Raw genomic sequence first — 16676 nt, forward strand, 5'->3', positions numbered from 1 at the left:
GTGAAGTTCAGGAGGCGACGCTCAGCAGCTGGTTAGAGAGGAAGAGGTGGAGGAAGGTGGTGAATGGCGATGAATGTCACCATTGCGACAGATTGGCGCACAGTCACATCCGACTCTGCGCAGTAACTCAACACGATGGGGAGGAAATGTTATTCTTTGAAATATGACGACCCTGAAATGTTTGATCAGTTTGAAATACTATTGATAATTAAAGAATATTGAATTTAATTATTTCCAAGTTGCGCCCGTGTTTTATTTAAATTGAAATTGAATATACAGTATGTGTGTAAACCTCTTTTGTGATTATTCTGTGTGATATAGGATGAATTTGTGATACAATTCACTTACCTGAATGTTAAGTGTGTGACTGAAATTTAGAATAAATCTATTTAAAAAATCATATTTCTGTATGCTTGTTCTTAATGTGTATCTATAATTCCTGTTTATTTGCTGTGCAGTTCATATTATACTAAAATACTTTACTACAAATAAAATATGTATAATAATGTGGTATATTTGTCTATAATTTCAACGTATTTGTTCAGTTTGTAATGCAGCTCATACATGTGCTTTACAAATACAAAAGCATTACAACAAAGCATTCCAAAAACAACTCAGGCAGCTCTTTCATTCTCGTGTTCCTTTAAAAGGTAAATTCACTGTTTACGCAGAATGTTGCATTTAACATCAGCAGCAGCTTTTGCTCCATCAACACGTTTCCCACAGACTAACAGAAAATGACCTCATCACAGTAAAGCTGAGCAGGTCAAGTTCAGTCCATGAGGTGATCAGAGCCTCACGCGCCTCCGTAATCAAACTGCTGCCAGCTGCTGCCACCTACTGGCAGTTTAAGGATAGGTCTGCTCCCAAAGTCGTATCATTTCGAAATTATCATCATATATAATCATACCATATATAATCAAATCGATAAATATGTTGAATTCGGTGAAAAAATATAGATATGATATATTGTATTGCATAACATATTAAAATTCGTGTTTAATTTGGTAAACATCCTCTTCATGTAATATAACCTACAGCTCTGATGAAAGTTTACACAGCAGCAGATATAAGCAGTTGTACTTTAAGGCTATGAAACGCCACGTATCATACATGCATACATTTATCATAAATATACAACCTTAAAATCCTAATTTAATTCTTTAGAGTTCTCCCTCTCCGGCTCTTGATGTCCCCGATGCTAACACAAGCTTTGCGTGTCAAATGGCGCCCTCAAGTGGACAGAAAGACTCACTGCTATTGGGAAAGGACACTTTTATTGCACGAGCTGCTCTGCGTGAAACAACACTGTTTTTATCTTTGGAAATATATTTGTGTAATCTATGTTAGCAGTAGGATTACAAGTACATAGTTACTCGGGATTCAACATCAAAATCCAGTCATTAATTTGAACGTTTTGGCATATTAAGATATTTCATGATGGACGCTATACAATTCATTCAAAGCAATACAGATCAATGACAGAATCAGCACAATGTGAGAACAGTAGAAAAAAGACAAAACAAACGAAAAAGAATGTACACATCACCTAAACTCTGAAATATATCTCTCTATCTCTATGTACACAATACATTCATTGATCATATACTTCATCTGCATCCGCTCATTATATTGCTTAAATCTCATCACCCATAAACAAATCAGTCATTCTATTTACTTCCTTTCATCCATCCCACACGCTCAAAACCACAAAACACCGCATCATTATCAGTCAGATGACAACCACAAAGCATCTCCCTGCATAATCAGGCATTTCATTTGAGAGTTGCAATGTCACTCTAGTAAATGATTAACCATTTCCTTTCAGGGTTAAATACTATAAAATTCTTTCAAATCTTTCTGTCTTTTCTGTATTAATTTGAGAGAAATCAAATGTATGACCTTGATCTGATTAATAGAACACATAAGGTTCTCCGTGTCCACCCACATCTACTCTAAAGCAAACAGAATCCTTTTATTATTCACGGACGTTTCACCTTCATGTTATTCACTTTACCACCTTGTTGGTACTACAACTTATAAACAAATGTGTGATAAATGCAAATGTACACATAAGCTCATTTTTTATCTTCTGACTGAACTGTGGTTGATAGTGCCTCTGAGTCCAGACTGTGAGTCCAGAGTGTGCAATGAGTTAGGAGATACTGTGTGTTTCTGTGTACACTGCAGATCTCCCACCCCTCTGTCATCTCATACACAAGGAGTGTGCAGCAGGATGGCCCTGCACTGACCCAGTGCAGAGACTTGAGTTCAAAGACTCCAAGTGACAGTGCTTTTCGCCACCCCTCCATTGCGCCCGTTCCTCCCTCAGTGGGTGAAATAGCCCATCTGATGCAATTTGTGTAGGAGATCCTGTGTGAGGTCAAAAGTGGTGAAACTAACCCCGACAGCGACGGGCCCTTTCACCCAATTCATGCTCAGGCCTTTGTACAGTCCCCGTATGACTCCCTCCTGCGTCACAATCGTACGCATGGTGCCCAGGATTGTGCCGTAGGCTGAGCCGGTGACGCCGGCAGTCTGCATGCGTCGACGAACCACATCCAGCGGGTAAGAGGACGACTGTCCAATCAGTCCTGCACAGGCACCGAAGGCCAATCGCTCATGAGGGTACGGTTGAGATCGCTTTGTTCTTTCTAGTAGAGCAAGAAAAGAGAGGAGGAATGACAAAGACAGGACAAAATGTTAAGAGTGAAGTAAGCAAAGTAAGCAACAACACAATACGAGGTGTCCTGATGTATGAGATATAAAGTGGGGCGGTGTTTTCTCCACCTAAGGAGTGTTTTCCTGCCACTTAACACAAGTAACAAGAGAAACTGTCTAAACATTAAACATCAGACACATTTACAGACAGGTTGATTTAATGCCAAGTACCTGTGTGTAGTTTTTTGAGGGTCTCATAGGTGAAGAATGTGATCCCTGCATATGGGATAACACCCAGGATGGTGGGGGTGAAGCCTCTGTAAAGGGTCTTGATTCCCTCTTCTTGTGAGATGCGTACAAAGACGTGCATGATGTTGCTGTACCTGTGGGTGCAAAGAGAGTTTAGTGCGTCTAACTGAGGAACAATGGATAGATACATGTAACAGTGGAACGAAATGGAGTAATTCACCCACGGAGTGAAGCCAAACAGAGAGAGGAAACCCTTGCTGCACAGAAATGGAGAAGAGGAGATACACTCTTACATTTCTTTGGCGGTGACGGCCATCCTGGCTCGCACCATGTCCAGCGGATAGGTGAGCATGGCAGCAGTGGTGCCGGCGAGCGAGCCGGCCAGGAGGCGAGGTAAAGGAGGCAGGACTCTGAAATAGAGTATATTAAACAAGTAAATAACAGCAAATAATGTTCATATCACCATACCACAGTCTGTTTACATTACTTTGCTCTAACCTCTTACGTGTATTGTGATCAGCAGAGTCTTTACTCACTTTCCCTGGAAACCGAAGTGGCCCCCCAGCAGAATCTTGTACTGTTCGTGGGAGCAGAACTGGATGGCTGCGTAGGGCATGACCCTCACCATGGTGGCAGAGTTCCCCCTCCACAGGCTGAGCAGCCCATCCTTCATGTACGTACAGTAGATGAGCCGGAAAGCCTCCTAGATAAGAGTGAAAGTAGCTCATGTGATATCTAAAGCACGTTAAGGAAATGGTGTCATGTGCAGACCTTTGAATCCTGGAAGAGTGAATGACTGACTGAGAGTGTGACTTATTGGTTTGGATGACCTACAGGCCTGTTAATGATGTCGTGGCAGTGTCTGTGTGGAATGTGAGAGAGTGAGAGATATAGAAAATATTTTTCGGAGAAGAAAGAGGTCTCACCTTAGCTGAGAACCGGTTTGAGGACACTGTGGCACAAGGGAAAAACAGAGAAACTAGGTGAAATAACAAACACACACACACACACACACACACACACACACACACGTGTCAGCAAAGCATCCCCTAAGCAGATTACACGTTACTTAAGAGCTATTACAGTGGAAAGCAGCCCTTACATACACACTCAATGGTCACTTTGTAAGATTCTCACACTGACACTCTTCCATGTGAATCTGATAATTTCCGGTTTTTGTTGGCGTTTCTAATTTCCTTGTGGAGAAAACATTCAAACCTTCCAATATAATGCACACCAACACAAAGTATGACCTCAGAAATCATGAGACAGATGAATCATCATCTGTCTGGCGGATTGAAAATGTATTGCAACCTTGCTGTATTGGATTGTACCGTACGTGTTCACCCCTAATGAAGTGAGGACGAGGCTAGATTTTATTTGTTAACCCAACTTTTCTGGAGTATAAGACTTGCCTTGGAAAATGATCTTGGTCCGGTCCAGAGGTGCGATGACTGTTTTGGCTACAGCCCCAGCAAACGCCCCACACAGCAGAGTGTCCAGAGCCGTCCATCTGGACCTCAAGTCCTGTTAGGATAAACCCAGAATGATTAGGGAGAAAATTCCACCAAAACCTGAGCACTTAATTCAAAACAACTTTATGATCCTAACCTACTTATAGGTGTAAGCATTTTGTCCTATTATGACGTTACACGTAGATAACAGCTGGATGTTTATGGCTCTATCACATGAGATAGCACTCACCTGTGCCCCCCTAAAGTATGTCACGCGTATGTATCTTTGTGTGTGTGTGTGTGTGTGTGTGTGTGGTGAGGGACTCGTGTACACGGAGGAAGGTACGTCCCAGTAAACCCACTTACTGGCTGATAAGATTTGTTCTTTGCAAGTATTGCAACACATGTTTTCCACGAGATAAGTCATCGTTTACGTAGAATTTTGGATTTCAGTCATTTACATATAGAATAACAATATTATATTGATGTTATTACAGCACCTTGATCTTACTATATCATCACTGTGCTTATTTACAGTGTATCTATCAGAGGGTACTTTCTATAATCACATGTTTCTATGTAGTCAACATGCCGTCTAACTCCCACGTTTCCTCATTGATCGCCTCATTTCCCAACACATATGAGCAGCAATACATTTTCAGCTCGAATCAAATGAAGGCACCTCATTAAAAATCCTCTTGTTTTAACATCAACAGTATCTCTAACATTAAAGGTGGGTAGATAGTGTGCCACAATTCTGTCTCACTGTAAACTGAGTCCAGTATAAGTGGCATTGCTCTGCTATTTCCAGCAGCAGTGTTCTAGAGGAGGTATGTCCTACACAGCCTGTGCAGTATCATTATCACCAACAACAACAACACCACAAAAGCTTAATATAGTTTCTTACTGTGCAGTACAATAAAAATCACACTGAAACTGTATTACAAATATGCAAATGTTGGCTTTCAAAGGCATTAACTTAAGGGTTAAGACAGTGCCATAATTAACACAATCCCCTATGTATAAATAGTGGGTTAGGCAGCTTTCTATATATAACCCATCCATCACAACTTCCACAACTATATTTTCCTACAACTTTTTAATTTCACACTTCTAAAGTTGGATAGGAAAGAATATAGCTCTGACACAAATACGATTACTGTCTTAAAATGTCAAACTAACAACAATAAGATGAGTTGTTCTGTACACAAACCCAAGTAGAGGAGCATGAATCACCTGTGGTTGGCTGGAGGGCGGCAGGGACAGCACGGCTCCCTGGTGGTCGTGCACCGTGACACCGTGGGCCATGTGTGCAAATGAATTGTCTAGTCACTCATTCAGGACAGCCGCTGCAGACGAAAACACACACACACACAAAGGGAAGAAATGGGTCAAATAATTACACAGTGGCACGGCCAGTTATGTCGCAATGGCACAGGGCTCCATGAACAAGCCCTGTAAACACACGCATGCATGACGACATTCATCTCTACTGATCAATCAAAGTGTTATTCTTAAAACAAAGTATCAAAACATGTCGAAATAATCCGTGACTGGCAGTCGCTTGTCAATAAGGCCGATGTGATTCTATTATTTATCGGCCACGCCTCAAAGAAATCAACTGCAAAACAATGTTTTTTTTAGTAAAATAATCAAAACAAGGCCTGCGATAACTAAAGCTCGTAAATCTAGATTTGTCTTGTCGTTTTATGCACGATCGTTACCTTGTTTTGTGTTTTCGCAAAGAGTAGTCCGTGTTTAAAGATCTTCGTAGTGTGTTCTTAGTCACCAGTCTGTCCAAATTGTTGTAAACATTAGTTTGTTGCCCGCAGGTTGCTGGTGCTGGTGGTGGCGGTGCTGCTGTGGATGCCTTCACGTCTCCGCGTTGTTGGCTTTCCTGAAGGTTACCGTGACAGCCAGTTGTAAAAACCTGCAGCGGTCTCTTCGCTATTTTTAGACGAAACCTGCAAGGAAACTCTGCGCGAAGCTGCTGCTCAACGCCGTGCACAAGATTATTTGGTCTGTACAAGGTCTCAAGGAAAACTGGGGCAACGCATGTCTCTATTTTGGACTACATTAACCAGTAGCCAATCCCAGCGTTGTAGCGAAATATCGCGAGAATTGCTATAACATTGGGTTGCCAGATTTATGCCAGTGGAACAACCGCGCACAACGAAGAGCAGTTTTTACTTTTTTATCTTTGCTATTTATATCTTAATATCGCCAAAGTTCAAATGATTAAAGGATAATAATAACTTTTTTTTTAATTACAAGTTTGGCTTGTTTGTTTTTTTCCTCATGTACTTGTACTTGTTCACGTTGTTTAGTTTCAGAGCATTTCCCCACACAATGACAAAACTACCAGAAGTAGCTACGTGTGAGAGGGGTGTATAAGTGTGACATAATTGTTGCCATTTGTTTGTTTGGATGACATCATTTTTTTTAATTTTTTATTGGAGATGTCAATATTGTTCGGTCAATGACATCACCTTGTTGGATGACATTATTAACATGTATTTAAGATAAGAACCTTTAGTGTCTGAGACTGGCAAACAACATTGGAAGCAACAGCTGTTTGATCACACATTAGGACGTACATTGAGACATGTATTCAAATAGACATACCTAATCAAAGGGCAGTTTAGTAAACTAGGTATTGTCCGATGACAGCAGAGGATAACAGGAGCTTTGAAAAAGGGAACATATACCGTTGTTTTCCGACAACCCTTGGAGATATTACCATGACACAATGGCAGACGAACAGGAAAATGGAAGCACGGATGCAATGGAGAAAGCATCAGAAGAATTGCAAAAATACATTGCAGACAGGCATCACAGATTGAAAGACCTGAGAAGTATAATAGTGGGAGTAGAAACGTCAATGAGAGTTTTTCAATGTTCGCAAACTGTGACGAATATGATGGAGTATGATTTTACACCGACTCGAGATGAGTTCATTCACTCTAACAAGGATGTTGAAAGGTGTCTGTCCGAAGAAGACAAAATAGAGCAACAGAAGTGGTTTGAACAGGAAATGGCCCCTGTCAGAAAATTTATGGAAACAACCATGGACTGGATTGCAGCTAGGGAAGAATCCCCACCGGCAAAGACGAAAGCAGGACAAGATGATGTTAGACAAAGACACAGTGTTGTACAGGTTTGTGTCACTAGCAGCAGAGACCGCCGCCTATGTGGATCTCAAGAGAGTCTGGCATCGACAGCATCACAATCTAAACCTAAGGAAGAGGTGGGCCAGGCAGCCCTGCTTGAACATGCTGAGACACTGAAGCAGCAGTGTGAAGATGAAGAAGCTGACTTAAAGCCACAGCAGAATCTCGAAGAATCCAGAATCAAAGCTAAGAAAGAAGAACCCAAGTTGATGAGTGAGCAAACTCTGAGCGTGAAATCAGAGGAACCCATGATAGAACAGGAGACGGTCAACAATATAGAGAAATGCTTCATGGAACAATTTGGTGAATCCCCTGCAAATTAATAAACAGTCATTCCTGCCTTTTCTCAGGAGTCTCTTTAAATATAACAATTTAACGTGCATAATGCCACCTACTAAACATAAATGATTTGTAAAATATGAGGAAATGTTGACAAAGTTATGTTCATCGTGTCTTTTCTAGGTTTTGAGGAATTTCACGACTTGTTGTTGACTATCGACGACAGAATCTGGCAACCCGAGAATCCGGCCATAGAGCTGGAAAACTTGTTGTTGTCGGATAAAATGGCGTCAAACGTAGAGGCCCCGGAGCCTTGGTACCTCGCCCTTCTCGGCTTTGCGGAGCATTTCCGAACCTCGAGTCCACCCAAAATTCGACTGTGTGTGCACTGTCTACAGGCCGTGTTTCAGTTCAAGCCCCCGCAGAGGATCGAGGCCCGAACGCATCTCCAGCTTGGCTCGGTTCTCTACAACCACACCAAGAACAGCGAGCTGGCCCGCAGCCACCTGGAGAAAGCGGTGAGGGCCCATTTCATCTGGGAAAGAGCGGGGATGCAGCTGCGGAGGGGACGAGTGTAGGCCTCGGGCAGCGAAAAGGGAAATGGGGAAGGATGAAAAGTAGTTATTGCGTTACAATGAGTGAATTCGCGGAAATGTTTAGGTGGAAGACATTTTAGCGTTTCATTTAATATGTAGTTTTACTAGACATTTGACCCGAGTCGCCCACTTTCGCTGTTTTACCGGCATCACCGGGCTCAGTGTGGAAATGTTGTTGCTCTAGAGGGGATAGCATGTTGGACAAAATGACGCCGCTAACATGTCTTCGTTTGTCTTTTAGTGGTACATTTCTCAACAACTCCCGCAGTTTGAAGATGTCAAATTCGAGGCTGCCAGCATTTTGTCAGAGCTCTTCTGCCAGCAGGTAAACACTGTTTAGGAAAACACTCAGTACGTTGTGCTAACATCAGTGTGCAACCTTGTGTGTGGGTTGTTTCAAAAGATGCAGTGGATTATCTCATCGTCCTGCACACTGTTGCAAATGAGTATTAACTGTTCGTCTCTTAATTAATTTGCAGAATTTGGTGGATTCTGCAAAACCCTTATTGCGGAAGGCGATCCAGATCTCACAGCAGACACCGTACTGGCACTGCAGGCTGTTGTTCCAGTTGGCGGTATGACTTATGTCATTGTTATTCATCACTCACGCTAATGACATTGATATGACTTGTAAACAGTGCGTGATTTGAATATATTTAGGGTAACCTTCACAAGTCATTACCATAAGCTAATGTCACTGTTTTGCTTGCAGAGTGTTTCCATAAGATATGATGAGACTGTTGTAATCGAATAGCTGCAAAGGCTTAACAACTAATAACATGTTTTTTGTTTTCTCCTCCAGCAACTGCACACACTAGAGAAGGACTTGGTGTCAGCATGTGACCTGCTGGGAGTTGGAGCCGAGTACGCCAGAGTGGTCGGCTCAGAATACACCAGGTACCTTTGACTGAATAATTGGTGGATTTTTAATGTAATAGATCAAATTTTACTTTATTATTATTACTTCAACACTAACTTTGAGACTAGTTCAAAGTTCTGTACTAATGCTGACCCGCCTCCAACAAGACTGGTTACAGCTAAATGTGCCACTTGTTCCTCTCATTTCTTACACATTGTTAAATTCACAAAGGTTTTGTGACGATCAGACTAGCAACCTTTTGTAAATGATCGGCGTTTATCGAACACCAGGACCCAGTCTGCACTGGTGTGCACTCACCCGGTGTCAGTGCACCCATGCTATAAAAAGATATTGAGAGAAGAGAAATGTGTTTATATGACATGATGGTGGACAAAGTGACCTGATCTTTGTTTTTTGTTTTTTAACAGGGCATTATTTCTCCTTAGTAAAGGAATGGTGAGTACTGTTATTGCTTGTCATAATCAAGGCTGAATAAAGTGATTTAAGGTTTAGACATTCACTTAACTTTCCCATTACATCATTTATATAAATGCTGTAGCACAATGGCAACAATAAACAACAGTCATATAATGGTTGATTGAAAAAGAAAAGAGTTGAAGGCTCTGTTCTTAATTGTTCTCTGCTCTTCCTCCAGTTGCTGCTAATGGAGAGGAAACTGGGGGAAGTCCATCCTCTGCTCACTCTGTGTGGCACCATCGTCGAGAACTGGCAGGGAAATCCCATCCAGAAGGAATCCCTCAGGGTGTTCTTTCTGGTCCTTCAGGTCACACACTACCTGGATGCTGGACAGGTAAATGCGGGCAGGTGGGATTAGACAAAGTAGGCAACATTTGGTGTATTAGAGGTTTGACAACTCAAATGTATTTCTGGTAGTCAGGCAAAAAGGTCCTCTGTCACATGTGTTTTTAGGAGTCTAGAGTAGACTGGTCAATGCCGCCAGTCTCCATTGGTCTCCATAATGATTGTGTGAAGGCTGCGGAGGTGATGAAACAATTTCAACGTGCGTCTATCAAACATTACCAGGATGTGAGTCGGTATATATCACGTGCTGTGTTTTCCTCTTCCCAGGTGAAGAGTGTGAAGCCATGTCTGAAGCAGCTTCAGCAGTGCATCCAGACCATCTCTACACTCCATGACGATGAGATTCTGCCCAGCAACCCAGCCGACCTCTTCCACTGGCTGCCCAAGGAGCACATGTGTGTCCTCGTATATTTGGTAATGGCCCCCCTCTCTTTCTGCGTCCCATTAAAGCTCAGAGAAGTTATAATCTCATCCACAACAACACGGGGACTGTTAACAGTTTGGATTTGAAAAGAAAAGCAGATTAAAAGGCAGTAATCCAACATGCCCTTTGGGATTTACTCTGGTATTGGTTCTTACCAAAGAGTAGAATTGTTATGACAATTTAGTTTGTGTCCTTTTATGGTTGAAACTGCTGTAAATCACACCTACCAGGTTATTTGTGGTCGCAGTTTAACTTTCAAACAACACATTGGATTGTAAACATGCTGCCTGAAAAATTTTACATTCACTCATAATCTGCTGTGAGATCAGCTTTGATCTGCAATGTACTGTTGAAACCAATTTCAGAGAGACCACAAATATTAAAGCCCAGTTTTCATTCATACCGCGAAGCTGCATCGATTGATAGTGACTTATCAATGTCACTACGCTGACGTGGTTCACTGTGTTTAATGTGTGTTTTCTTTCATTTTTCAGGTCACAGTCATGCACTCCATGCAAGCAGGCTATCTGGAGAAAGCCCAGAAGTACACAGACAAGGCCCTCATGCAACTAGAGAAACTAAAAAGTGAGTATGATCCTGTGTTCACTCACTCACTCACAGTATTTTGCATTTTCTTAACCACACTTTTCCATTGAATGTCTCTGTTTCAGTGTTGGACTGCAGCCCCATCCTCTCTACCTTTCAAGTCATTCTACTGGAGCACATCATCATGTGTCGACTCGTCACGGGCCACAAGGCTACTGCATTGCAAGAGGTACTTCGACTCTGGTTTGCAATAATCAATGTTGTATTGAATATGGTCTGGGCAAAGTTCAGGGACATGGGAGATTTTGGTTTTGCAACATTAAATCAAAAAGCCAATCATCTGTGCGTCACTTAGGATGTGAGTGTGAACATGGTCTCTGTTTTGTCCCTCCAGATTTCTCAGGTGTGTCAGCTGTGCCAACAATCCCCCAGGTTATTCACCAACCACGCTGCTCAGCTTCACACACTATTAGTGAGTATTTTCAGCCTCCGCACACTCTGGTCTGTTGTGTGTAGACCTGTATGCTTGCATGGGAGAGAGAATTGCAACGACCAAGATTGAAACTAATCTTCCACCCCTTCTGAACCTTGGACAATACACCACAACTAAATACTAAAAGCGGGAGAAAGAACACATGACTGCTGTGTGTCGAGTTCATGGAAAGCCTCACACTTAGTACAACCATGAAATTCATCTAGAAATGAAATCACGCGAAAGTAGAATCAGAGCATTTACATAACTTGTTCTTCTCCCTCAGGGTCTGTACTGTATCTCTGTGAATTGTATGGATAATGCAGAAGCCCAGTTTACCACGGCCCTGCGGGTGAGTGCTCACACATCTGCTCACACACACTGTGGAGTTGTCCCTTCTGCTCTTCAACGTGCATATCTTTGTTTTGTCTTCCAGCTCACCACACACCAGGAACTATGGACGTACATTGTCACCAACCTGGCCAGTGTCTACATAAGGGAAGGGAACAGACATCAGGAGGTCAGTGAAGATGTTTGTTTGATCTTACACACTGGTCCACACTCCAGCATCCAAACACAACCAGCAGTGATGTTGTTTTATACTGTTTGCTTGCTTTATTCTAGGTTACACAACGTTAACCTATTGTTGTTGCTTGATAGATCACAACTGCTTTCATATCTGAGTCACATATTTGGGATTCACTGCTGGGACCTTTGGGTTATCTTCCCTCTGATTTATGCACAACAAAGACAAACACAAAAGCATTCTCTCTTATTCCTCCCTCAGTTGTACAGCCTCCTAGAGAGAATAAACCCAGATCACAACTTCCCAGTCAGGTAAGGACAAAGTAACAATGAACTTTATGCCTTGTGATACAATTGTTTCAGGTTATTAACTATGCAACTCCTTGTTCCTCCTCCTCATTCAGCTCCCATTGTCTCCGTGCTGCTGCTTTCTACATCAGAGGGCTGCTGTCTTTCTTCCAAGGACGCTACAATGAGGCCAAGTACGGATCCTCCCCGTGTTGAATCCTTTGATTGCAAATTCAGATCCAACTTCAACTGAAAACATTTTACTTTTTACTCTTTCATGTAGACGTTTTCTGAGGGAAACCCTGAAGATGTCCAATGCAGAGGACCTGAACAGATTGACTGCCTGCTCCCTGGTTCTGCTGGGCCACATCTTCTATGTGCTGGGCAACCACAGAGTAAGACTAGATAAAACACAACTGTCCTTTTGACTAGTTTCCATTAAGTTGCACCACATTTGCACGATTTATATGTGGGAGTGCCTGAAGTCCCTATGTAGTAGTTATGACTGATCACTATGGTCAGATTGTACCTGCTCTGAAAGTTGCTCTCTTCTCCTTAGGAAAGTAACAACATGGTTGTGCCAGCAATGCAGCTCGCCAGCAAGATCCCTGACATGTCTGTCCAGCTGTGGTCCTCAGCGCTGTTGAAAGGTTTGTCATTTGATTTGATGCTACATTCCTGTTCTTAGACTTGTTGCTTCACAGTGGAGACACAGATCATTTTCTTTATTGTGGGGAGACATGATTTTGCTACCATCAGTTTAAAATGCTTCATAGAATCTCAGCTCTCTATGACCGGTGCTCACAAGAAGCAAAAATAAATGCTGTTAATCAGAGGGGGTTTTGATTGTGTTACACTTACAGACTTGAACAAGGCCCTGGGCAGCACCATGGAGGCCCATGAAGCAGCCCAGATGCACCAGAACTTCTCCCAGCAGCTGCTGCAAGACCACATCGCCGCCTGCAGCCTTCCAGAGCATAATCTCATCAGTGTATGTGAAACAGTTAACGTGTCATTACTGTCACTTCTCATTCTGTAGCTATACCAGATTGAACCTCTGTATTGACTGTCCGTCTCACTCTCTCTCTCTTTCTGTGTGTTTTCAGTGGACTGACGGCCCTCCACCTGTCCAGATCCAAGCCCAAAACGGCCCCACCACCAGTCTAGCAAGCCTGCTATAAGGAACCTGTATATCGATCATGTGGCGGTAGCTAGTAAATTATCACATGCAACAGATGGATGCCTGCTCACCTACTATCTCGACCACTGCCGTCGAGATTCTATTCGGTCCACCAGGCAGCACAGTTTGGGCTTTCAGTCTATTACCTTGTCTTGGTGGTCTCCTGGCGGTATCCTGTCATGTTCAGAATGGTAAAACAGTCACCACTACAGTTTTCGGATGGCATGGATGCTTATGAAATCTAAAAAAGTAGGGTTAGACTCTTGATTAGAGCAGGACACACGGCGACACAAGGGCTTCTTCGCCTCAGATATCAAGAACCCTTCCCTACGTTAACCAGGTTCCTTTTCCATTTGTTGGAAAATAAAGGGGATAGATGGGGACAGTAGTAAAAAATGTAGAAGAAATTAATTTATTCAATTTATTCATGTTCATATTTTTGTAACTGTTGGTAAATATTTTACACCTTGGACTTTTCTTTCTTTTTTTGTATGGATGCTGTTTGTTTCATGCATGGAAGTTACTGATATGGACTCCCTGTCAAATCGTTGCTGACCTGGAATGCTAACGGTGAATTGTCGGTCCGTCATTTGTTGCACAATACCCATCTTGGAAAGAACAGAGACCTGTTATGCTTTCACTAAATATTCGATTGAAGAGTTTTTGCACATACCACCGCGTGTGTTGATAAATCAGACATTAGAGTTTCACACCGTAAAACGACGATCAGTATTGAAAAAATTATTCCACAAAGTTTTGGAATACTGCACAAGTCCATTATGTGCAGTTCCTCAATTGACCAGGAGATGCCACTGTTGTGTGTGTTAATGCAAGCAAGTACTCCTAAATTTCACATCATGTTGTTGCTGTGAGGGCAGCCACTTTTTTACTGTTGAACACACATTTACACACATATGCACATACAAAATAATGATTTATTTTTTTTCTCCATAAATTATGTTGTGGAACCTATACAGCATGTTCCACAGTGTATGAATCCCTGTTAATGTATTAATTTCACAAATCATCGTGTTTGGATTTTTGGAGCTCACAGTAATCTTCAGCTATACAAAAAGTCCATTTATTTTTATTTTGTAATATTTTAATTTGTCTCGATAGTTATACTTCATGGGTTTCTTTACAGGATGTTTGTATAGATTTGCCACTTGTTGAACCTTTATTGTACAGTGACATTTTATAAATTCAATTTAGTAAAGTGTGATATGTATTTTTAGCTATCCTATGTAGAAATCTCAATGCTTGGTATTTAAGGCACTCTGTAAGGACACAGTTTAAGCTCGAGTACTGGCCATAATCTATCCAATGCCTATGTTTTTAATGCTTATGTTGTTTTCAATAATTTTCCAATAAAACAAATAATTGAACACTTGTCATTTGCTTGTTTGCTAAACAGTTAAGTTCAGAGATTGCTTCCATTATCACAGCTCCTCCCAGAATGTTGGTGCTCGGTAGACATTTCAAAACTAACTTTAAACCCTCACTGATTAAATGTTCACGGAAAATTCTTTGAACATGACATTTTGGTATCTTCTATGACTCAAATCAACCAATTCTTTATTCTCTTCTCAGCTTCTCTGTGTCAAAGAACTCGTCAACACACAAAAGAAAATCTAGACAAGGAGATACATTTTCATTTCATTTGAACAGCTTCTTCATTAAGATCATTGTAAGTAATCCATTTGTTTTGAGAAGAGAATACCTGAAAAAGTGCATTTGTCATACAAGTCTCTTCATCCTCTGGACTTGACAGCACAGAAACAAAGCGGGAGTGTGAGCTTAAACCGTGGAGGCTTTTATCCTTGTGAACCTTTGTTGTTTGGTAGAATATTTGCAGATGAGCACCAGCTGCGTCCAGCGTCCTTTATGTTATTCCCCATTCTCCGTAGCATTTTGCTGTGTCAGTCTCGGTGCTGTTTATGAACCAACGTGACTCTCGGGACACTAATAGTGAGGAGCTTTGTGCCCACCTTCACTCCCACTGCTCCTCTACCTGTTGCGTGAGAGAGAGAGTGAAGAGTGCTTTGATATTTCTTGTTTAAAGTAAAAGGGGTTTAAGGTTATGGCTGGTAAAACATTTTGTACTGTTTTAATCAATCACTTCCATCCAGTCCAAAGGTCAAGCAGCTAATTAAGTCTCCATCAGACTTTTGGTCTCATTTCTGGTTTTGTGTAGAGACTTAACATAGTAATGATGGTCAATTTTAAGTCCTAAAGTCTAAGTTTCATTGAGTTTAGGGTTATGGCGCCTTCCAGCAGGCACTTGGTTGGAAGCAGTTAACAGTCTGTACAGGTTAACAGTCTGCCAACACACACATTCACACACACACTCAGACCTAAGGGTGATTTTGTGTGTGAGTCTTCAATTTATACCTTACCTGCATGTCTTGGTTGGATCCTGTGAGCTTCCAGTGGGAACCGTCCTCCTTCAGGTGTCAAAAGTCCAGAGCTGTAAAATGAGTGTTATTACTCCTGTGTGTCAGGACAGGGGACTGCAACACTCTGTGCTACTGCATTTGGCTCAAGAACCTCCACATGCCAGCAGAGATTAGGAGGTATGAGGCCACCAACGGCATCAAGCATGAGGAAGCAAAGATATCAGAGGCTAAAATCTTCATTGAACTCTGAGTGGGATTATGTACACATTTTACAAATGAACAAACCATTCTTATTTTGTTTGTATATACAGGTTTTAATAAATGACGGAAACCCTTGTAACATGTTACTTATAAATAAATGAGTTGTAAACACCTAAGAAAGCTGAGGGTTATGAAATGTGGACCCTATATAACCCTATATTAGGAGCTATAAGGTTTAAGTGATTATATTTTCAAGCAGTGTGTGCATGTCTGTAATTAGCCAGGAAACACATGGTGTCTCTCAGTGAGGACATCTATATATCTATATCCAATTCCCCTGCAACAGCTTTAATGGCAAGATGTCACCATTGAGGTGGCAAGTATGTTGTACGTGGAAGTATGTAGTTACTAGGTTATGCAGTCCTTCATGTACTAAGATTTGAAACCCAGGGTCAGATTTTGGGAGCCGATTCACCGACCTTCATCCCTCACTGAGGGATGAAGGACATGAAGATGGTGATAGGAGCTTGCTCAATCCCCGCTGGTGCTGGAGT

The 16676-nt window shown here is 41.8% G+C and overlaps 2 protein-coding genes across 4 annotated transcripts; one reads left to right on the forward strand and one right to left on the reverse strand.

Annotated features, from left to right (window-relative positions):
• Positions 1-1587: 1587 nt before the first annotated feature.
• On the reverse strand, positions 1588-6437 carry LOC143003063 (mitochondrial coenzyme A transporter SLC25A42-like). The gene is made up of 8 exons (XM_076153541.1): positions 6089-6437; positions 5601-5713; positions 4326-4437; positions 3837-3862; positions 3447-3613; positions 3204-3320; positions 2893-3044; positions 1588-2654 (listed from the first exon to the last, which is right to left on the reverse strand). Exons 2-8 carry the CDS (start codon positions 5670-5672, stop codon positions 2329-2331), a joined length of 972 nt encoding a protein of 323 aa, XP_076009656.1. The 5' UTR covers positions 5673-5713; positions 6089-6437; the 3' UTR covers positions 1588-2328.
• A 1628-nt stretch (positions 6438-8065) lies between these two features.
• Positions 8066-14910, forward strand: mau2 (MAU2 sister chromatid cohesion factor). Of its 3 annotated transcripts, XM_076153401.1 has the most exons (19): positions 8066-8331; positions 8651-8734; positions 8889-8984; positions 9212-9306; positions 9697-9724; positions 9924-10079; positions 10199-10270; positions 10358-10504; positions 11009-11099; positions 11186-11289; positions 11455-11532; positions 11819-11884; positions 11969-12052; positions 12320-12369; positions 12462-12539; positions 12629-12740; positions 12905-12995; positions 13209-13336; positions 13452-14910. In XM_076153401.1, the coding sequence occupies exons 1-19, from the start codon at positions 8098-8100 to the stop codon at positions 13524-13526; spliced, it is 1869 nt and encodes a 622-aa protein (XP_076009516.1). In that variant the 5' UTR covers positions 8066-8097; the 3' UTR covers positions 13527-14910. The 3 variants fall into 3 exon arrangements, with proteins under 3 accessions (XP_076009516.1, XP_076009515.1, XP_076009518.1); XM_076153400.1 differs by having other exon boundaries at positions 10199-10504; XM_076153403.1 differs by lacking the exon at positions 10199-10270.
• The last annotated feature ends 1766 nt before the right edge of the window (positions 14911-16676 follow it).

This window comes from Genypterus blacodes, unplaced genomic scaffold (genome assembly GCF_046128005.1).
Source record: "Genypterus blacodes isolate CSIRO-AG114 ecotype Tasmania unplaced genomic scaffold, CSIRO-AGI_Gbla_v1 ptg000058l_1, whole genome shotgun sequence".
NCBI lineage: Eukaryota > Metazoa > Chordata > Actinopteri > Ophidiiformes > Ophidiidae > Genypterus > Genypterus blacodes.